A 24,303-nucleotide genomic window follows, 5' to 3' on the forward strand; every position below is an offset into this window, starting at 1 on the left:
TGGGAAAGTATATGTATTATAAGGTTTTTAACTATGTTTAATGTCATTTATTTCCTTTGAAATTCTGGGTATTCTATTTTATATTTTTCAAAACATAATCTGAGAAGCAGTTTTCAAGTTTGGACAGTCAAAGGGTTCATGGCACACACTCATCAAAAGGTAGGCTTCCCTGCTCTATGCACAGCACTTTACATAACTATTGAATCATTACCATAACCCTGTAATTAGTTACTATCATTCACCACAGTACAGATCATGACACCACCCCTGAGAGAGATGGGAAATGTGCCTGAAGTCACACCACACAGTCAGAAAAAGGTAGCAAAATCGAGATGGGTCAGTCTGTCTCCAAAGTCCATGCCTTCATCATCACATTACAGCACGTCTGGGTATTGTAAGAATTGTGTGCAAACCATTATTTTATGCATTAAGATAGGGTTGATTTCTGGTGTGAAATCAGAGTTAAAAAATTTTATTAACATTGAAATAAAATGGTTCTAATTATTACTGAGACAAAAATTTTCTGATTACAGAAGTAATATAAAGTGGTAGAACAAAGCAGGATCACAGAATCTCTGTCTAATGAAATGAATAAAAATTAGTCTAACAGTCAAGCAGCAAATATTCATCTCCTATGATGCAACGGATACTTTTCTAGGTCCTGGGACTATGGAAGTGAAACAAAACAAAGTCCCTGCTCTCATTTCACACCAGCCCCCAATTCAACCAGCAGCAAACAAACACCAGAAAAGAAATACTCTAATGGAACAAACTAGTTATCCAGAAAAGAAGATCCTGATATGAGGTGCAGTCAGACTCCAAACCCTGTCCCCACCTCCCAGAAGTAGTACTCAGCATAGAGGAAGGGATTTATCTTTGAAAGGTGACTAGAAGGTTAGTAGGCAGGTCTAATAAGTCCAAGAAAAGGCCTTATGAGTTTAGCTCCTACCTGCCACCATAAGACCTCTGCAGAGGTCAGAACTGGCTCGTGATTTTTCCAGAGCACTAAAAATGCTTGTGTTGGGGTTTTTACTGCTTTATTCATTTAACAAATATTTTAAAAACACACAAACATACAGTACTGGAAAAAAAAACAAAAACAGACTGAATGATAAGAAGGCATTCATTCTGGGATCAGAGAGCAGAGATTTTTAGGCTGAGGAAAAAGGGAATGCAGGGACAAATTTGGAGTGTATGATGGTTTATGTATCAGCTTGGCTAGGCTGTGGTCAGACACTAGTCTAGAGGTTGCAGTGAAGTTATTTGGTAAACATACTTAACTTCTACAATCAGATAACTTTAAGCAAGGGAGATTACCCGAAAATGTGAGTGCATCTTATCCAGTTTTAAGGCCTTAAGAGCAAAAAACAGGTTTCCCAGGAAAGGAGAGATATTTTGCCTCAAGACTACAGTATTAACTTCTGCTTAAGTGTCCAGCTTGCCCTGTGAATTTCAAACCAGTCAGTTTCACAATTGTGTGAGCCAATTCCTTAAAATATGTATGGACTGAGTGATTCAGAGAGAGAGAGAGAGAACAATGTTTCTATATCCATATGGACATACACATTCCATCCCAGTATCTGCTTCTGAAGAACACAGCCTGCAAGAATTACTGCCAAGATACAGTATATCCTATTGATGCTGTTTTTCTGGAGAACTTGACAGATACAGAGCTCTGGTTTGAGGAACAGAAAGAAGGCCATTGTTAACTGGAGCACAATGAAAGTGGTGGTAGTGGAGATGGCTTAGTGGGAGAGTGGCACGTGAGGACGACAGAGAGATGGGGGGTGGCCAGGTTATCTCAGGCCTTGTAGGTTCCACAAAACAGGAATCCACAGAACAGATGCTGAACAACAGGTTAAATAAGAAAATAAATCAAATTTTTATGGTTCTGAAAACTAAGTTTCTCACTTATCAGATTGGTAAATATTCCAAAGATTGACAGCTCCCTGTGTTGGTAAGGCTGTGTGAAAAGGAGCCTCTGAGAAATCTCAGGTGGGTGGGAAAGGGGCATAACCCCTATGGAGGGGGGAATGTGAGAATAGCTAACAAGACAGCATATGCGTTTATCACTGAAGTAAAAGACCATGTGTTCATGAATGTGTGTGTGTGTGTGTTTATTTTTGCAAAAAGAAGAGGCAAAAAATGCAGAAACTCAGATACATATCAGTATTATCCTAGAATTTTTTGAAAAATAAAAATGCTCCAGTGTGGCTTTTTTCTTCACACTCCAGGTGTGTTTCTGATGAGCCTCCGTGTTTAAAAACAACTGGACTATATGAGGATCTTTTCATTTTACCTACTTTGTTTCACTTTTTCAATTTCATATTCAGTGACCCCCCTTTCATTTAGCTGTTTTCCAATTTCTCCGTCTCTTTTTTTTTTTAAATGTTCTTTCTCAAGCCTTTATCAAGTGTAGTAGAAAAGCCTTCATATACATATACATAGTATGTATAATATAATGTATATTTTAGAAAACTTATGGATTTTTACCTAGCTAAAAAATTTATGACATTTTTATTCCACTTGTTTGACTTAGTATGAAGAGAATGCTAGATTTCTAACTAAAAATTAGATATGCAAAAAGCAACAAAGGTTTACTGCATAGTACAGGGAACTATTGTCAGTATCTTGTAATAACCTGTAATGGTAAATAATCTGAAAAATAATATATGTGCATATGTATAACTGAATCAGCTTGCTGTGCACCTGAAACATTGTAAGTCAACTATACTTCAATAAAATATATATTAAGAAAAAAAAAGAATTTGAACACAATATAATTTACCATTTGCTTATTTTTCCTAACCATTGTATGATATGTATTTATATTGTGAATAAAAGTACTTTAAACATGAAAAAAAATGCAGGAACTAAGAAAATGTTTTTTATGTAGTCAAATGGAGAGAAACGAGAATAGGGCTTCCCTCAGTATAAATTTTTACATGGTTTTAATTTTTACCTTATGTAAATATTTTAAATAATCTCAATCATAAAATTAAAACAATGTGTAAATACTAAAATGTGCTACCCAAGTCCTCTTTCAAGGAAGCTACCCAGACTGGGGGGAATGCAGACAGTAGAAGGTCTCCAGCTGTCAGCTCCTTCAGGGTTTGCCTCAGCTGCAGAAGAACAGCCTCCTGCAAAGTCACACCCTTCCTGGGGTGACCACATCCTGTCACTGAGCCAGGCAAGGGCTCAAAGGCCCAGCACTCCCCTCGGATTGGCTGAGGCTTTGTTTCGCTTGCATCACAGTTTGTCTTCTCCCTTTTGCTAAATCTTATTCCCTCTCCCTTCTTTTCACAAGTATTGATCTCTAATAAACACCTTGCATCCCAAACTCCGTCTCCATCTTATGTCTCCGGCATTGGCAGGCAGGTTTCCCAAGAATCCAGACTGCTATAGTTGCAGCCAAGAGCTGGATTATTCACCACCTGGCTGGTCGTGAGGACCCCTTTACTGGTGGCAGGTGGAGCACAGCAGACCCTGCCACAAGGCAGTGGTCCAATTGTTTACTGGTAATGAGTTGAAAGGGTTTATCAGTAAAAGGAAATGCACTAACAAGCGGGTGTTCTGTGTCTACTCTCTGAGAAGTATGCAGGAAGTAGTAACTCTGATATGAACTTATGGTTACCAGGAGGGAAGGGTGGAGGAAAGGGATAGTTGGGGAGTCTGGGATTGACATGTGCACACTGCTATATTTAATGTGGATAACCAACAAGGTCCTACTGTATAGCACAGGGAACTCTGCTGAATGTTATACTGCAGGCTGGATGGGAGGGGAGTTTGAGGGAGAATATGTGTGTGTGTGTGTGTGTGTGTGTGTGTGTGTGTGTGTGTGTGTGTGTTAGTCATTCAGTCGTGTCTGACTCTTTGTGAACCCATTGACTGTAGCCCACCAGTCTCCTCTGTCCATGGAATTCTCCAGCCAGGAATACTGGAGTGGATTGCCATTTCCTTCTCTAGGTTGCCATTTCCTTCTCTCTTTCTCTTTGCCATTTCCTTCCTCCCAACCCAGAGATTGAACCCACGTCTTTTATGTCTCCAGCATTGGCAGGCAGGTTCTTTACCACTGTCACCATCTGGGAAGCCCCCATTTGGGGGAGAATGGATTCATGTATATGTATGGTTGAGTCCCTTTGCTGTCTACCTGAAACTATCACAACATTGTTAATTGGCTATACTCTAATATAAAATAAAAAGTTAAAAAAATAGTAGCTGTGAGGATTGCAGTATTGGGTGGTATTGCTAAGCTCCACTGATGCCCTACAGAAAGTTGAGAGCCAGCTAACAGACAATTAAAAAGGAACTCTGGAAGCCAAAAGGCCTCTTTGTTTACATACAAATCTGCTCAACTCCTATAGCAGGAGAGCCGAGAAAGTTGAGGCTCAAGATCAGACATTATGGTCTAAGTGGCTGAATTTCAAAGAAATTTAATGTCTAACAATAGTAGTCTGTTGCACTAAGGTAAGGCCTCTGATGGGGAAAACTTAGGCAACTCTGCGATGGAGGCATCTGAGCCAATGATTCCAAAGAGTGAGACTCCTCATACTCCCCTGAAGCTTCTGAGTCTGTAGCAATGTCCTGGTCCTCCCTGTTGAAAACTAGCGATGCACCCACACTGGAAGAAGTCCTGGAGTCCTCTCCACACCAGGCAGAAAGCACCCCTCTCACGAGCTGCTCCATCTCCCCTCTGCCCTGTTGTTGTTCAGTCGCTCAGTCACGTCCAGCTCTTTGTGACCCCATGGACTGCAGCATGCCAGACTTTCCTGACTTTCGCCATCTCCCAGAACTTGCTCAAATTCATATTCATTGAGTTGGTGATGCCATTCAACCATCTTGTCCTCTGTCATCCCCTTTGCTCCTCCTGCCTTCAATCTTTCCCAGCATCAGGGTCTTTTCCAATGAGTTGGCTGTTCGCATCACATGGCCAAAGTATTGTACCTTCAGCTTCAGGATCAGTCCTTGCAATGAATATTCAGGGTTGATTTCTGTTAGGATGGACTGGATGGATCTCCTTGCAGTCCAAGGGACTCTCAAGAGTATTCTCCAGCACCATAGTTCTAAAGCATCAATTCTTTGGCATTCAGCCTTCTTTATGGTCCAAATCTCACATCCATACATGACTACTGGAGAAACCATAGCTTCGACTGTATTGACATTTGTTGGCAAAATAATGTCTTTGCTTTTTAATGTGCTGTCTAGGTTGGTCGTAGCTTTTCTTCCACGGAGCAAGCGTCTTTTAATTAAACGGCTGCAGTAACCATCTGCAGTGATTTTGGAGCCCAAGAAAATAAAGTCTATCACTGTTTCCCCATCTACTTGCCATGAAGGGATGGGACCAGATGCCATGATCTTAATTTTTTGAATGTTGAATTGTAAGTCAGTTTTTTCATTCTCCTCTTTCATCTTCATCAAGAGGCTCTTTAGTTCCTATTCACTTTCTTCCATAAGGGTGGTGTCATCTGTATATCTGAGATTACTGATATTTCTCCCGGCAATCTTGATTCCAGCTTGTGCTTCATCCAGCCCAGCATTTTGCATGCTGTACTCTGCATATAAGTTAAATAAGCAGGGTGACAGTGTACAGCCCTGATGGACTGCTTTCCCAATTTGGAACCAGTCTGTTGCTCCATGTCTGGTTTTAACTGTTGCTTCTTGACCCACATACACGTTTCACAGGAGGCAGGTAAGGTGGTCTGGTATTCCCATCTCTTTAAGAATTTTCCACAGTTTGTTGTCATCCACAAGGTGAAAGGCTTTGGCATAGTCAATAAAGCAGAAGTAGATGTTTTTTCTGGAATTCTCTTGCTGTTTATATAATCCAATGGATGTTGGCAATTTGATCTCTGGTTCCTCTGCCTTTTCCAAGTCCAGCTTGAACATCTGGAAGTTCTTGGTTCACGTACTATTGCAGCCTGGCTTGGAGAATTTTCAGCATTATATTGCTAGCGTGTGAGATGAGTGCAATTGTGTGGTAGTTAGGGTTAAGTCACAAAATAACACAGCTGGGACTGATCTGGGCCTGATCAGGGAGGATAAAAATTATACCTTAAAGGAGCTGCTTGTCTATGGTAGCAGATATTAGGAGCTGGGAGGTTATTTTTTTAAGATCCAACATTTAAAAAAATTTTTTTGAATTTCAGAAATTTTATTATAATTTTAAAGATAGGTACTTACATTTGGGGTAAAATGCTTCCCTTTAAAAATTTCTTATTATAGTATAGTTCCTTTTCAATGTTGTGTTAGTTTCTACTGTACAGCAAAGTGAATCAGCTATAAATATACACATATCCCCTCTTCTTGGATTTCCTTCCCATTTAATTCACCATAGAACACTGAGTAGAGTTCCCTGTGCTATGCAACAGGTTCTTATTAGTTATCTATTTTATACATAGTATCAATAGTGTATATATGTCAATCTCAGTCCCTCAGTTCATCCCATAGCCTTCTTCCCCACTTGGTATCCATATATTTGTTCTCTATGTATGTGTCTTTATTTCTGCTTTGTAAATAAGATTGTCTATAACAATTTTTTTCAGATGTAGAGATGTGCATGGACCTAGAGAGTGTCATACAGAGTGAAGTAAGTCAGCAATCAAACAACGAAATATTGTATATTAATGCATATATGTGGAATCTGAGAATATGTATTGACTGGATTCTGAGGGTCCTGATCAAAGGAAATGTTTATTGACTAGGGAGCATTCTACTAAGATGCAGCATTTAATAGTCTTGCAAAGGGCCCAGGAGATGGTGTGAACTTGCTTCTGAAATGGCTCCTAGAGGCATGGATAAAGCCTGTCAAGATGATACCCATATCATGGCCCACACTGAACAGACTTGAAATGCCACAGTTTCCCTGGTAGACAGTAGAGGAAGGGATTTGAAAGATTGGGGGAGTGAGCATGTGGATGGATACAGCATGATGATAAGATTTGGCAGATGATTACATTCCGCAGGAAGGCCCAGGGAATGTACCATTTACTAAGGCTGTGAGAATGAACTTGGCTCACTGACAGAAATGAGGATGATAGAATCCCAAAATAACAGAAGGCAGAGGGTGGCACTTAAGAGCCAGAAGCCAAAGGACAACAATTGTAATGATGAGCAGGATCAGATTGGAAGCCAAGAGGTCTGATACACAAAAAAGTACAGAGATTATTAATAGTATACAGCATCCCCAAGGGTAAAGTCGATGGGTAGCCATCCTGGAAGCTGTTTCACTTATATCAGCAGAAATGAAGAACAGATGACTAACGGGTGAGAAATATGATTCCTTGCACAGTTCTTCACCTGAGCAAGGTTTCAGATGAAAAACTCATTGACTAAAAGTTGGCAGTGGGAGGGAGCCTGTAACACCATGCCAAATACACATGGTGATGATTTCTTCAGTCCTTCTCTGGAATGATTTATACCCATTTGTATAGGTAACTATGCATCAAAGAAAAGGAAATACCCAGACATTCTAGGATTGATGGACCCAGTGTCTAGGTGACGTTGTAATCTGGAGTGCTGAAGCATCGTCATGGTCCCCTGTTAATATGGAAAAACATTAGGCTCAGTTAACAGGGTTCTGGTCAAGACGAGGCTTACATTGCATTCTCTGAGTCCCATTGGTCATTTCCCCAGTCCCTGAATTGAGATTGATATACTTGGCAGTTGGCATAACCCTCACATGTCTTCTTGGTCTATGGATTGAGAGTAAAGAAGACCACGTGGAAGACCCTACCATCCCTTGCCAAGACATTAGATATAAAACACAGTATTGCTTCCCAAAAGCAGCAGAAATTAGTGCTGCCTTTAAGACTCTAAATGATGTAGCAGTTATGGTCTTCATTCACTTAATTTAGCAGTCTGGTCCCTGCAGAAACCAAATTAATGCTGGAGGATAATTATAAACTACCATAAACTCAACCAACTGATACCCCTGGTCACAGCCACAATGCCGGATGTGGTATCTTTGCTAGAAAAGATGAATATGGCCTCATAGATATAGTATGCAGTCATCAATTTAGTGAATGTTTTCTTTTCTATCCCAGTCAGGAAAGAGAATCACAGGGAACTGTTCTACCCCAGACCTCTGTTAGCCCTCTTATCCTCTATCATAATATAGTCTGAAGAAACTTTCCACAGAAAAGCACATTATTCCATTATATAGATGGCATCATGTTGATAAGACTACATAAATACAAGTGGTTGGTATGCCGGAGGCCTTAGTAAGATCCATGTGTTCCAGAGTGTTGGATGATAAACCATGGGGCTTCAAAGGCATACTACATCCAGAAAAATGTTTCAAGTTTCAATGGTCAGGGTTGTGTTGAGGTTATCCCCTAAAAAAGAAAAGTTAAGGTTTTGCCCTTGGGCCTCCTTCCAGGAAAAGAGAAGTATTGGTAGGTTTGCGTTCTGGAAACAACACTTCTGGCCATAGAATGAGTGATGAATGGCTGCCAATTTTGAATAAAGTCCAGAGCAAGAAAGGGATCTGCAGCAGATGCAAGTCTCTTTCTTTTTTTTTTTTTTTAATTTACTTTTAATTGGAGTATAATTGCTTTACAGTGTTGTGGTAGTTTTTGCTGTATGACCACATAAATCATCTGTAAGTATACACATACAGATCCAAGTTTCTATGCAAGCAGTTTGACCCCTGGGTCAGGTGCGCTCTAGAACCTATGAAAGTCACAAAGTTGGGTCCCTGCAGCTCCAAGCAAGGCCACACCATCTGTAGCAGAAAATTATGTACCTGGCATGCTGCTTGGACCCTATAGAGCTGGAGTATCATAGGGAACCAAGTGACCATACCTTAGGAATTGCCTCTTATGAGAACTTACAAATTCGTAAAGTTGAGCAGGTTCCAGCAACAGTCTCTCATAAGATGGAAGTGAAACTTTCAGCACCATTGAGCGCAATCAGGGTCAGAGGGCACAGAGCAAGCTGCCTGTGCAGGTAATCCAGATTTCTATGACACCCACCACTGTTACACCAGTGCCCGTCACTCAGATGAAAGAGGGAAAAAAAAATCTGATCTCAGTTCATGGATGAGTCAGCTCTATGTGTGGATGCAAGCTGAGATGGAAGACAGCTGCACCATAGCTTCATTCAGAGGAGGGCTTGGCAGTGATGAGAGAAAATTATTTCAGAGAGCAGAGGCCTCATGAGCAGTGGCTTGGCCAAGACGACCAGTGACAAAGAGTTCTGGAATAGAAGCATGTGGGTAGACATTTGGAAGTGTACACTTGTGGAAGGAAGATTTTTATATTATATCTTAATGCATACCAGAGAGCTTCCATTATGAGAGACAGCCAAGACAAAATGATTTGGCCAGTCAATGCCTACCCATGTACTAGTGTGTTAAGTACAAGTATCAGTGTGATATATTTGTTTCCTACCACTAACCACTGAAATGACCTAGAAGCAATAGCACTCTGGTAGCAATGAGTACACCTAGTTCTCAGATCTTGGTTTTTAAAATACCAATATCCATTTAAAAGAAAGCAGGAATCCTTCAACATTTCCTCATTGGAGAAATGGTTGACTCCATATCTGGGACAGAAAAAGTACGAGGTGAGCCTGAAACACTTTTTCATACCAAAAAAAGCAGTGAAAAGCTGAGAAGGTCACAGGAGCCATCTTGAAGTAGTTCCCACTGACCAAACTCGGGACAGTTTGAACATCAGATTGAATAACGATGCTAATGAATTATAACACACTGAATAAAAAGGCAATCATAAGTCCATAGTGTTCTTTTCTGAAAATGAGAGGCAGAGGAGAGGAAAAAGAGAAAGCTTTTATCTATAAAGGAATACAAGCCAACAGATGCAGTGGAAACGCTAAGTAAGAAAATCACCATTTTGCAACCACCAATTGACGTAGGTGGGAATCATTAATGGATGCTAAAACTCAAAATAAAAAGTTATTGGGGAACAGGTTATGCACACAGTTTTCAAATAGCATGCTGCAGATTACTTATTATAAAGAGGGGGGAAAAATGTAATTTTATAATAGAGAGATCTGGTGGACACCAGTGTAACCAAGTAATGAAACTGCCTTGTCAATAATGGAGTGGATATTTTTAACTTCTTGTTGTGATGAACAGAGAAGGATACAACATCACCTATGCTATGCTCTTTGCAGGTGTTTAACCTGAATATTATCATGAGGAAAACAATCAGGTAAATCTAGTGTACGAGACAATTTACAGTAAAACAAGCTTCTCAAAATGTCAATCATTAAAAGCAAAACAAAAGATGGGGGAATCTCTTCTGTATGAAAGAAGATTAAATTCTTCTATATTAAACAAATGCAGTGCATGACCTTGATTGAATACTGGGTCAAAAATAATGAAAGATAATTAGAAAGTACATTTTGGGGACAATGGGAGAAAATTGAGTATTGGACAGTATATTAGGTTAAAATACTGTGTTGGTGTTAAATTTCTTAGGTATGATGATGGTATGGTGGTTATGTGGCAGAATGTACTTATTCATAGGAGATATAAATACTTTGTGAAGTATTCAGGGATGAAGTGTCCTGAGAGACAAAGAGAGTATGGCAAAATATTAACAATGGGTTAATTAGGTTGCAAGATAAGAATCATTCTACTTTTACTATTTGTTCAACTTTTTTATTGGTTTGGACTTTCTTCAAAATAAGCAGTTGGGAGGGTGCAAGCTCTTCAAAACATGATACATTCAAACACTTTGCAGAACTGATTCTGTGCTATTGGTAAACAATAAAACAATTTGAAAAAATAAAAGACAACGAGAACAGCATTGCACAATGGAGGCAAGGCTGAAAAACAAATGATTGAGAAGGAGGAAAAGCTTCCATCAGTCGCAGTGAACGCGGGGGAGAAAGACAGAAATTGACAGGGAGAGGCTGCATATGTGGTGCAATAGCATTTCCTGCAGCTAGAAGGAAATTGGTGCAAGAATTGGTGCAAGATAAAGATTTGAACAGGACTCCCCTTAAAAATTAAACTGTCCTCCCAGGCAGAGGGTGAAGTTTAGGGAAGAGGGTGAGGATAATGGAGGGGAAGTGGAAGGGAAAGGCAGCTTGAAGAAGTGTTAAGTCGCCGTCGCTACTGGCATTCTCTGCTCTTCCTACAAGTTCCTGTGATTGAGGAAAATGATACACAGACCCACTCAACCACCCAAAGTTTTGTACACCCCCGAGAAGGGGGCCAGATCCTGAGGTCGCCCTGAGACCTCAGTTCTCCTAGCTTTCTCTAAATAACTCATTGTTCCAACTCTATTGACACCAGAAGATCTAGGATCATGTTTTTCTTAAAGCTTCCTTTACGAAAGGTCTTTCTTCCATGACTCCTGAAAATAAATTCTGAGATATAAGGAGTGCATGAATTGGATATTGAAGATAAATTATTGAAAAGCCAGCATTTCCTAGGCTGTTATAATTATGGAGTTAAGTTTGGAAACATGTGGTACTTTCTCCAGGCCGGAAGGAAAATATGACACATTTAACAGCTATATAACTTTCTTCCTATTGCATAAACATTTCCTCATTATTAACATTTCATTCTCAACAAATCAAAGTGAAATTAGCAATGTAAACCTCTGTGTTTACCTGCACTGGGGACAGTAATGTACTCCACTATAAGACGAGTGATAAAATTCATATTTTTCTTCAATAAGAATAAGCCATAATAAGGCAGGAAAACATTTTGTAATTAAGGTTTCCAATAGTTGTTCTCAGGACTGGAAAAAAATTTACACTTTTGTATCACATTTACATGTACTAATTACTGTTTTAGCAAAATGTTTTGTTGCCATCTAGAGGATGTCTGGCTTTTAAAAAATATATATTTTGATTCCAGTCAGAAAAATGTATCCACCTGAGTTATTCTTTTTAAATTGATTTTTCTCACCAGAGCATAGAATAGTACTGTGGAGGCTGAAGCTCAGAAGAGGAATGGGATAATCCTAGGATGTTAGGGCTACAAAGCGCCTTGCCTTCAGTGCAATCCATATCTGGTTCATGAAACCTGTACACATTGTCTTCAATGAGGTCAAGAACTGAAAATCCATCCAACAAAGATGATAGTAGAGCTACTTGTTTTTCAGAGATCTTGAGCAAGAAACTTTGCAATTCTCCTTTGAAGACTACGAAACTGAGTCTGAAAAAGTCATCTGGGTTAATATTAACAAAAATGGCTAAGAAGCCAAATTCCTTCCTTAAAAGAATTTGTTTGATTAGTGTAATAGACTTGCTGCTACTGCTGCTGCTGCTAAGTCGTGTCAGTCGTGTCCGACTCTGTGCGACCCCATAGACGGCAGCCCACCAGGCTCCTCTGTCCCTGGGATTCTCCAGGAAAGAATACTGGAGTGGGTTGCCATTTCCTTCTCCAATGCATGCATGCATGCTAAGTCGCTTCAGTCATGTCCGACTCTGTGCAACTCCATGGACAGCAGCCCACCAGGCTCCCCTGTCCACAGGATTCTCCAGGCAAGAATACTGTAGTGGGTTGCCATTTCCTTCTCCAATAGATTTGCTAGACTACATGAAATAGCCATGAACTGTTTTTATTAGATGAGCAATGCAGCTCCTATACATAAGAATGAAATACCCTATGTCTACTTGTGCACCTGTTGTATATATTTTCAGGTGCCTATAGGGCAGCTGCTACTGCTGCTGCTAAGTCACTTCAGTCGTGTCTGACTCTGTGCGACCCCATAGACGGCAGCCCACCAGGCTCCGCCATCCCTGGGATTCTGCAGGCAAGAACACTGGAGTGGGTTGCCATTTCCTTCTCCAATGCATGAAAGTGAAAAGTGAAAGTGAACTTGCTCAGTCGTGTCCAACTCCTAGCAATCCCATGGACTGCAGCCTACCAGGCTCCTCGTCCATGGGATTCTCCAGGCAAGAGTACTGGAGTGGGTTGCCATTGCCTTCTCCACTTATAGGGCAGAGAGTTGGGCTAATCTTGTTGTTCGGTCTATCAGTAGTGTCCAACTCTCTGCGACCCCATGGACAGCAGCACACCAGTGGGCTAATCTTACTCCTTAGTTTTAAGCACTTTATCAATATCTACCCCTATCCTCATATTCTTCTCTTCCGTTAGGCCTCCATTCTAATTAAAGACAATTACAAGGATAATGTTTGTAACTATATTTATCCTTGTAAAATATGTGGTACTAGATGCAGTGCTATTTCAATAAGTGTAGCATTGTACTGTAAATCTCATTCTTTATTTTACTCTTTGTATAATTTTTGATACACATAAATTTGCTTTATATAACTTGTCTGATGATTGTTAGTCTATAGTATGCACCTATCATTGTTTATATATCCATTCTTCCAGCTTCCAGCTCCCAACAATCACTAGCAACGCTACTATGAATATCTTCAAAAATAGCCCGTCAAGGACTTGTAGAAAGATTTTCTCTGGGATATACCAGAATAGGTTACTGGGTCACAGGGTGTACACATATCTCCTTCCTTTGTCCATGATCAGATCATTTCCAGAGTTACTCACATTAGCATTGCACGATTATTCGCCAAAACCTTAGTAACATTCATCTTTATCATTTAAATAACATGATAGGATAAAATAGCATATTATTAAAAATTTCCATTTCTCTGGTTGCTAATGAATTTGGGACTCTTTGGTATGCTTGTTGGACATTGGGCTTCCTCTTCTGTGAATGCTTCTTCCTGTCCTATGCCCGTTTTTTTCCCATTATATCCGAACTTGAAATTATACCTTCACTTGCTTTTTATGTTCCCTTGTTTGGTTTCTTTTTATCTTACTGATTGTTGGTTTTTGAAATACTGCAAATATCTTTTCTTAGCCACCTGTGTACTAAAAATACCTGTGGTATCTTACCCTGAAAAAAATTGTTTAATTTTGATATAGTCGCCATCATTTTTTCATCTTATTGTTTGCCTCCTGGATCTTGTTTAGGAAGCCTATCCTCAGCTTTTTTTTTCCCCTCCATATTTTTTTCCATTAGCTCTGTTGTTTACCTTTGGTCTACCTATTTATATGAATAAGGTAGGAAAACATATATGTTTTTATACACTGAACTAATTATTACAGTGCTCCTGAAAATAAGCACCTTCTTTTCTCCACTGTTCTGGGGTAAGAATTTCATATAACAGCTTTTACACACACACACTGTTCTGTTCCACTGGCCTATTTATTTGTTCCTGTTCCAATACCATACTATTATTACTAATAAAGCTTTGCTTTAGTCAATACCTAATAAGAAATGCCCCTGCTCTTTCCTTTTGTTTATTAAAATTGATTTAGGTATTTGTTAGCTTCTATTCATCAATATAAAATTTAAAATGAGCTTGTTGAGTTCCTCATACTTCAGCTGCATTTACTAATCAATTTCATTGAATTTATGTATTAAATATAACTCACACTATTCTAAATTAAAACATTTAAGCATAGCTATCTCTTCACTTACTTAAATCTTTTATATCCTTAAAATTTTGTTCATAAATGTTTATACATTCTTTCATTAATGCCTAGTTCTATTAATAGTTTTGTTAATGGTGTCCCATTTTCTGTATTTCTAATTGGAATTGTTTAATGAAGATATATTATAGTATTTATATACTGTGAAAAAACAATACCACTGCTTTTGAAAGGAAACTAATTTTTGTAGTTAAGTTCGTGTTTGTAAAGTGAAGACACTTTTAAACCACTGTGTGTATATCTGTCTCTTCCCATGGTAAATTCCACACGCAGTTCTAATCTTCATTTCTACTCGGCTCAGATCCCCTACCTTGCCTTCTCACAGCATTAAAAACATGCCCTTTAAAAAGACTAAAATTATATGAAGTTTAGTCTCTATATTTATATACTTTTTAAAAGTTTTATTCAGATTATTCTCATCTGATTCACTTCTTAACTCAAAAGACAGGAACTTTCAAAGTGTTTTCAGACCCAAAAGCTCATAACCTGATTTTACTATCTACCAACATTTGTGTCGTACACTAGGGAGATGATTAGTTTATGTAAACTTAGATGAATCTTGTCATAAATTGTTGGGTTTTGCAGTTACCATTAATTTAGGGGAAAAGTAGCAAGGGATTGCTTAGGATAGCTGTATGAATGGGGCGATAATTGAGTTACATGTTATTGAAGTGGGAGTTTATAGGAAAGAGAATATGATTAGAGTTCAATAAAAGTGTATGTTAGAGAATTACATCTTTGATGTAGAGTAACAAGTAAACAAACTACCATATTTTTTTCTAATCAAAATGCTGACACAGATTTGTGACATTGACATAACTTAATGTGTCCCATAAAAATTGCCATTGAGAATTATAGTTATTGCTGAAAAGCTTTAGTAATTTTACAAAAAGAATTCAGTCATAGTATTCAGTTCAGCTCAGTTCAGTAGCTCAGCCATGTCCAACTCTTTGCGACCCCATGGACTGCAGCACACCAGGCCTCCCTGTCCATCACCAACTCCCAGAGTTTACTCAAACTCATGTCCATTGACTCGGTGATGCTGTCCAACCATCTCACTCTCTGTCGTCCCCATCTCCTCCTGCCTTCAATCTTTCCCAACATCAGGGTCTTTTCAAATGAGTCAGTTCTTCACATGAGGTGGCCAAAGTATTGGAGTTTCAGCTTCATCAGTCCTTCCAGTGAACACCCAGGACTGCTCTCCTTTAGGATGGACTTGTTGGATCTCCTTGCAGTCCAAGGGACTCTCAAGAGTCTTCTCCAACAGCACAGTTCAAAAGCATCAATTCTTCAGCGCTCAGCTTTCTTTATAGTCCAACTCTCACATCCATACATGACTACTGGAAAAACCTAGCCTTGACTAGATGGACCTTTGTTGATAAAGTAACGTCTCTGATTTTTAATATGCTATCTAGGTTGGCTATAACCTTCCTTTCAATGAGTAAGCATCTTTTAATTTCATGGCTGCAGTCACCATCTGCAGTGATTTTGGAGCCCAAAAAAATAAAGTCTGTCACAGTTCCCACTGTTTCCCCACCTATTTGCCATGAAGTGATGGGACCAGATGCCATGATCTTAGTTTTCGGAATGTTGAGCTTTAAGTCAACTTTTCACTCTCCTCTTTCACTTTCATCTAGAGGCTCTTTAGTTCTTCTTCACTTTCTGCCATAAGGGTGGTGTCTTCTGCATATCTGAGGTTATTTTCTCCCGGCAATCTTGATTCCAGCTTGTGCTTCATGCAGCGCAGTATTTCTCATGATGTACTCTGCCTATAAGTTAAATAAGCAGGGTGACAATATACAGCCTTGACGAACTCCTTTTCCTATTTGGAACCAGTCTGTTGTTCCATGTCCAGTTCTAACTGTTGCTTCCTGAACTTCACACAGATTTCTCAAGAGGCAGCTCAGGTGGTCTGGTATTCCCATCTCTTCAAGAATTTTCCACAGTTTATTGTGATCCATACAGTCAAAGGCTTTGGCATAGTCAATAAAGCAGAAATAAATGTTTTTCTGGAACTCTCTTGCTTTTTTGATGATCCAGCAGATGTTGGCAATTTTATATCTGGTTCCTCTGCCTTTTCTAAAACCATCTTGAACATCTGGAAGTTCACAGTTCACGTATTGTTGAAGCCTGGGTTGGAGAATTTAGAGCATTACTTTACTAGCATGTGAGATGAGCGCAATTGTGCAGTAGTTTGAGCATTCTTTGGTAGTGTATCCAACATTTAAATTTGCTTGGGACAGAAAAAATTTAATTCTAGTGTAATAAAATAGGGTATATGTACACCCAAGAAAAAGAAATGCAAAAAAGCAAAATGGCTGTCTGAAGAGGCCTTACAAATAGCTGTGAAAAGAAGGGAGGTGAAAAGCAAAGAAGAGAAGGAAAGATATTCCCATTTGAATGCAGAGTTCCAAAGAATAGCAAGGAGAGGTAAGTAAGCCTTCCTCAGTGATCAATGTAAAGAAATAGAGGAAAACAACAGAATTGGAAAGACTAGAGATCTCTTCAAGAAAATTAGAGGTACCAAGGGAACATTTCATGCAAAAATGGGCTCGATAAAGGACAGAAATGGTATGGACCTAACTGAAGCAGAAGATATTAAGAAGAAGTGACAAGAATACACAGAAGAACTGTACAAAAAAGATCTTCATGACCCAGATAATCACGATGGTTGTGATCACTCACCTAGAGCCAGACATCCTGGAACGTGAAGTCAAGTGGGCCTTAGAAAGCATCACTACGAACAAAGCTAGTGGAGGTGATGGAATTCCAGTTGAGCTATTTCAAATCCTCAAAGGTGATGCTGTGAAAGTGCTGCCCTCGATATGCCAGCAAATTTGGAAAACTCAGCAGTGGCCAGAGGACTGGAAAGGTCAGTTTTCATTCCAATCCCAAAGAAAAGCAATGCTAAAGAATGCTCAAACTACTGCACAATTGCACTCATCTCACACACTAGTAAAGTAATGCTTAAAATTCTCCAAGCCAGGCTTCAACAATACGTGAACTGTAAACTTCCAGAGGTTCAGGCTGGTTTTAGAAAAGGCAGAGGAACCAGAGATCAAATTGCCATCATCTGCTGCTGCTGCTGCTAAGTCGCTTCAGTCGTGTCCGACTCTGTGCGACCCCATAGACAGCAGCCCACCAGGCTCCTCTGTCCCTGAGATTCTCCAGGCAAGAACACCGGAGTGGGTTGCCATTTCCTTCTCCAATGCATGAAAGTGAAAAGTGAAAGTGAAGTCGCTCAGTCGTGTCCAACTCTTAGCGACCCCATGGACTGCACCCTACCAGGCTCCTCCGTCCATGGGATTCTCCAGGCAAGAGTACTGGAGTGGGGTCATCATCTGCTAGATCATCGAAAAAGCAAGAGAGTTCCAGAAAAACATTTATTTCTGCTTTATTTACTATGCAAAAGCCTTTGACTGTGTGGATCCCAGTAAACTGTGGGAAATTCTTAAAGAGATGGGAATACCAGACCACCTGAGCTGCCTCTTGAGAAATCTTTATGCAGGTCAGGAAGCAACAGTTAGAACTGGACACAGAACAACAGACTGGTTCCAAATAGGAACAGGAGTACATCAAGGCTGTATATTGTCACCCTGCTTATTTAACTTATATGCAGAGTATATCATGAGAAATGCTGCACTGCATGAAGCACAAGCTGGAATCAAGATTGTGGGGAGAAATATCAATAACCTCAGATATGCAGAAGACACCACCCTTATGGCAGAAAGTGAAGAAGAACTAAAGAGCTTCTTGATGAAAGTGAAAGAGGAGAGTGAAAAAGTTGACTTAAAGCTCAACATTCTGAAAACTAAGATCATGGCATCTGGTCCCATCACTTCATGGCAAATAGGTGGGGAAACAGTAGAAACAGTGGCTGACTTTATTTTTTGGGGCTCCAAAATCACTGCAGATGGTGATTGTAGCCATGAAATTAAAAGGCACTTACTCCTTGGAAGGAAATTTATGACCAACCTAGACAGCATATTAAAAAGCAGAGACATTACTTCATCAGCAAAGGTCCGTCTAGTCAAGGCTAGGTTTTTCCAGTAGTCATGTATGGATGTGAGAGCTGGACTGTGAAGAAAGCTGAGCGCCGCAGAATTGATGCTTGTGAACTGTGCTGTTGAATAAGACTCTTGAGAGTCCGTTGGACTGCAAGGAGATCCAACCAATCCATCCTAAAGGAGATCAGTCCTGGGTGTTCATTGGAAGGACTGATGTTGAAGCTGAAACTCCAATACTTTGGCCACCTGATATGAAGAGCTGACTCACTGGAAAAGACCCTGATGCTGAGAAAGATTGAGGGCAGGAGAAGGGGACGACAGAGGATGAGATGGTTGGATGGCATTACCGGCTCAATGGACATGGGTTTGGGTGGACTCTGGGAGTTGGTGATGGACAGGGAGGCCTGGCATGCTGTGGTTCATGGGGTCGCAAAGATTCAGACACGGCTGAGCGACTGAACTGAACTGAACTGAAATATGTTTCCTTATCCCATTAATAGTTCGAAGAGGGCAACTTTTGCTGTTTCTTATCTTTGCTGTTACTCAGAACTTTGATTCTGCTAAGAAACACTAGAAAACTTAAATTTAGGAAATTTAAAATTTTATTTTGCATAGTTATTAATTCATCAGAAATAAAATTATTTCTATAAGTTTCCTGTCTCGATAAGCTCTTCAATGTTCTCTGACTGTAAAGTGTCTATCTTACAAACAATTTCTACCGATAAATTATAGTCATATTTTGCTTACCTCTTTTTGTTATGATGAAAAAGTTCACCATTCAGTTGCAATTGCATTTTTAGTCTATGGAACATATCTCCATTGTGAAACATTAACCTCTCTTGGCTTCCTTGCAATACTTCTTTTTGTGGTTTCCTTCCCACCTTATTGGCCACTTTGTCCCGTTTTGTCTGGCTTTTCTTTCTCTATCCCCTGATCAATCCTAGAGATTGTTACAGTTCAATCTGGAGCTACCCTTTAATCTGATGCATTACTTTCTTCCTGGGTTGTTCCAATGTATTTCCTTGACTTTAGTTACTAACTATGTGCAAATGACTACCAAATGTACACCCCTGGAGGTCACCCTAAAATGAAACCACATCAGATAAACTAAAAAATCGTATTTTAACTTAAAGACACAAAGAAGTATGAGTGAGCTAAATTCAGAGAGGGACAAACCCTTGTGAATGAGCAGGAACCTGGGGCTGCTTCCATCCTGGGAGCTATTTGCTGGGTCTTGAGACACAGGAGGTTGAAGGAGCAAGTCTGCTATAGCTAGAACACTGCTGGGACAAGGAGAAACCAGTCAATTTTTTAAATCTATTTTTTTTAAACTGTTTTATTAAGATAAAATCTATACCATTTTTCCATACAAAATGTACGATTCAGTGTTTTCTTTTTTTTTTTTCATGTAATCATAGGGTTATGCAATCATCATCACAGTCTAATTTTAAAACACACTTGTGCCCCCCAAAAGGAACCCCATAACATCAACAGTGAATCCCCATCCCCCCTCCTCCATCCTAAGCAACCATAAGTCTACTTTGTATATCTATGAATTTGCCTAATCTGGATATTTCATATAAATGGAATTTTGCAATATATGGTCTTTTGTGACTGACATTTATCATAATGTTTTCAAGTTTAATCATGCTGGAGCAAGTATCAGCACCTCATTTTTTATTGCTGAATAATATTTCATTTTATCGAGGTAGCACATTTGGTTTATCCTCCCATCAGTTAATAATATTTGAATTTCCCCTTTTGGTTTCACAAATGATGCTGCCATGAACATCCATGTATACATTTTTATGTGAATATATGTTGTAAATTTTAGGATCCACCTCCCAATGCAGGAGGCATAAAAGACCTGGGTTCAACTGCTCAGTTGGGAAGGTCCTCTGGAAGAGGAAATGGCATCCCACTCCAGTATTGTTGCCTGGAAATCCCATGAACAGAGGAACCTGGTGGGTTATAGTCCATTGGATTGCAAAGATTGTGGACATGTCATTTTGCATTCCCATCAGCAAAATATGAGGGCCACAATTTCTCCACATATCCCATTCTACACATCTGTTGTTTTGATTGTGGCCATCCTAGTTAGTGTGAAAAGGCATCTCATTGTGGTTTTGATTTTCATTTTCTTAATGAGTAATGACATTGACCATCTTAAGTGTTTATTAGCCATTTGTATATTTAAAAACTGGGTTATTTATATATTTTTTGTTGAGTCATAGTAGTTCTTTATGTATTTTGGATATAAATTCCTTATCAGATATATGATGACAAAATTCTTATCCTATTCTGTGGGTTGTCTTTTCACTTATTGATAATACCATTTGTAGAACAAAAGGTTTTAATTTTGATGCACTCCAATTTATATTTTCTTTTGTTTCTTGTGCTTTTGATATCATATCTAAGAAGCCATTGCCTAACTCAAGGTTATGAAGACTTACCTGTGTTTTCTTCTAACATTTTGTAGGTTTATATTTTATATTCTATATAAATGTGCAACCTCCATTTAATTGCCTTTGCTCCTTTGTCAAAGATCAGTTGACTATATTTGTGTGGGCCTACTTTGCGGCTCTCTTTTATGTTCTATTGATCTATGTGTCTAGTCTTTCACTAATATCACATTGTATTGATCTAGTAACTGTTGGTTTGATAAAAAGAGAGAACTGTGGTTCAGGCCAAATAACAAGTGGTCCTGTAGAAATTCTAACATTTTTACTATACCACTGTACATGCATTGAACCATTGGTCCACTGACAGAATGTTAGCATTCATGAACCAATATCAGTGAGAAGATATTAATAGGGCCACAAAGTACCTACCTCACTTGTCCTGCCTTTCCAAACTAACCAAGTGAAGCATGTTCATACTACTCCCTGACATTTAAAACTGCACAATGGACCACTTGAGGTTTGGCAGATGGATTTCATACATCTGCCTATTCTCACAGGCCTAAATATTTTTTAGTTGTTGTTTGTATGTTTTCATACTGGGCTGGAACTTTCCCTTGTAGGCAGGCCACTGCTTCTTCTATGGCTAAAATTTTGTCAGAAAAGATTACTCCTACCAGGGGAACACCTTTCTTTCAAACTTCACAGTGTTTGAGGAATCCGTTTTACTTTCCAGATACTTTTGACAAGTCTCTGCTGTTTGACTGGTTTTATAACACTTGAACTGTGTTTACCATACCCAATCCCGAGGGTTAGTCTTAACATACAAATGGCATTATTAAGACATAGTTGGCAAAATTTGTAGAGACCCTCCAAATATCCTGGCCCAAAGCACTGCTGTTAGGTCTTTCTAAATCTCAGATCTACCCCTTTCAGAACTCATAAACTCTAGCCCTTTGAGATAGTCCCTGGATGCCCAATGCACTTGACCTTTGCCTCTTTTCATCTGCAGCTGATAAAAAGAGATGTATTTCAACGTTGTAAAGGCCTAACTGCTTCTATTAAAAATAATCTTGCTCTGGTGGAGCCACCTTTTCACAGTGTGCTCTTGGAAGATGAAGACCTTAAGTATCACAACTAAAGGTTTTGTCTATTGGAAAAGATACCTCCAGGAGGATCCTTTTCTGTCTCACTAGAAAGGGCCCTATCAGGTGCTGCTAACCAACCCATGTGCTGATGAGTTCAGGGAATAGACTCCTGGATTCCAATGGTACATCAAAAGACAGCAGCAAGTCCTGACTGGACCTGCATATTATCTGGGGACTCAAAGGTCAGAATTTCCCAGAACTGAAGCAGACAACAACTGGTAAGACAGCTTTCCCAAGATACCCAGATCAGGCCTGTCAGAAGGTTTAGAATTCACAGAAGTCTCTTTTTCATCTGTGGACTTCCCTGGTGGCTCAGATGGTAAAGAATCTGCCTGCAATGCAGGAGACCCAGATTCCTGGGTCTGGAAGATCCCCTGGAGAAGGGAATGGCTACCCACTCCAGTATTCTTGCCTGGAGAATCCTATGGACAGAAGAGCCTGGTGGGCTGCAGTAGATGGAGTTGCAAGGAGTCAGACACGACTGAGTGACTAACACTTTCTTTTTCATCTAGACTATGAACTGACTCTGGATTCTTTTCTAAATTCATAGTCCCTGAATTTGCAATCTACAAGCTGTGCTACTGATAAAGCATTTGGTTCCAAACAGTTTCTTTTGAGATAACAACATTGTTTAATTACTTCATGTTTGTTCCTGCACTGTTCCTTTTCCCAAAGAGCTTGTTTAATTCCTTCAATTTTGAGTGCATTCTTCCTGGATGCATTATACTAAGATACAGATTTTAGGTAGGAAATGCCTGAGACATCCTCCTTCTACCCCTTCTGTTACACAAGCGTGACCACAATTGGTTTCTGAACTGTGAACTTTCCTTCTGACATGGGAAATGTCACTCAGGAAAGGTCCTTCCGGGCACTGAGGAACAAAAGACCACTAAATGCTGATAAAATATAAAAATAAAACCTAACAGTCTTTTACCTATACAAACAAAGTAGCAGTGGGTAGCTTGTATAATTTGGTCATGTGTGAATATTTCTATATGATTTGTTTCTAGAAATGGAATTGCTGGGTCAAAAGATACAAGCACTTCAAGTTTTAAAAAGATTGCCCTCCATTAAGGCTAAACCAGTTCATGCCCACCAGCAGGTAAGAGAGTTTCTGTTTCTTCAAACTCTTTCTAATATTGAGTTATCAAAAATTTTTTGAGCTTTGTCAGTTGGAAAGAAATGGTGCAACTTTAGCTTTAATTGGCCTTTATACTTTTATGAGAATTATGACCATCTTTTTTAATGTTTTAGATCCAGTTGTATTTCTTTTTATGTGAACTAAATGTTCATATATTTTGCTCATTAGGTTGTTGGTTTTCTTGTTGATTTGTAGGATATTATATGTCATTACAGTTCAAATCCTCATTAGAAAGCTAGATTTTTCTAGTGTATCAAAAGATGTACAAACTTCTTCTTTTAAAACACATGTTCAGCTACTTTCACTTTTTCATAAGCTTTAAGTATGTAATTCTGATTTTCTTAACATTTTCAACTTAATGTCATTGGTTTGTTTGTTTTAGCATTGGTGGCTCCTGGGACACAGAAGCTTGAATTGTGGCCCACATTGGCTGGGGTAAGTGAAATGAAAGAAATAATTTAAAGTTGGTATCAGTTCAGTTCAGTTCAGTTGCTCAGTCGTGTCCGACTCTTTGCGACCCCATGAATTGCAGCACCAGGCCTCCCTGTCCATCACCAACTCCCGGAGTCTACCCAAACCCATGTCCATCGAGTCGGTGATGCCATCCAACCATCTCATCCTCTGTCGTCCCCTTCTCCTCCCGCCCGCAATCCTTCCCAGCATTAGGGTCTTTTCCAATGAGTCAGCTCTTCGCATGAGGTGGCCAAAGTATTGGAGTTTCAGCTTCAACGTCAGTCCTTCCAATGAACACCCAGGACTGATCTCATTTAGGTTGGACTGGTTGGATCTCCTTGCAGTCCAAGGGACTCTCAAGAGTCTTCTCCAACACCACAGTTCACAAGCATCAATTCTGCGGCGCTCAGCTTTCTTCACAGTCCAACTCTCACATCCATACATGACCACTGGAAAAACCATAGCCTTGACTGGACGGACTTTTGTTGGCAAAGTAATGTCTCTGCTTTTAAATATGCTATCTAGGTTGGCCATAACCTTCCTTCCAAGGAGTAAGCATCTTTTAATTTCATGGCTGCAATCACCATCAGCAGTGATTTTGGAGCCCAAAAAAATAAAGTCTGACACTGTTTCCACTGTTTCCCCATCTATTTCCCATGAAGTGATGGGACCATATGCCATGATCTTAGTTTTCTGAACATTAAGCCAACTT

The 24,303-nt window shown here is 39.5% G+C and overlaps 1 protein-coding gene across 1 annotated transcript in view; it reads left to right on the forward strand.

Moving 5' to 3' along the window:
- The window catches only part of BLTP1 (bridge-like lipid transfer protein family member 1), a 382,818-nt gene that overhangs the window by 156,292 nt on the left and 202,223 nt on the right, over window positions 1-24,303 (forward strand). The window contains exons 6-8 of the mRNA XM_081544847.1: window positions 6,543-6,586; window positions 23,008-23,099; window positions 23,521-23,573. Of these exons, the coding sequence (XP_081400973.1) occupies window positions 23,010-23,099; window positions 23,521-23,573 (143 nt within the window). The 5' untranslated portion in view covers window positions 6,543-6,586; window positions 23,008-23,009. The remainder of the gene's footprint in view (window positions 1-6,542; window positions 6,587-23,007; window positions 23,100-23,520; window positions 23,574-24,303) is intronic.

This window comes from Giraffa tippelskirchi, chromosome 11 (genome assembly GCF_054371585.1).
Source record: "Giraffa tippelskirchi isolate mGirTip1 chromosome 11, T2T-mGirTip1v1.2.pri, whole genome shotgun sequence".
NCBI lineage: Eukaryota > Metazoa > Chordata > Mammalia > Artiodactyla > Giraffidae > Giraffa > Giraffa tippelskirchi.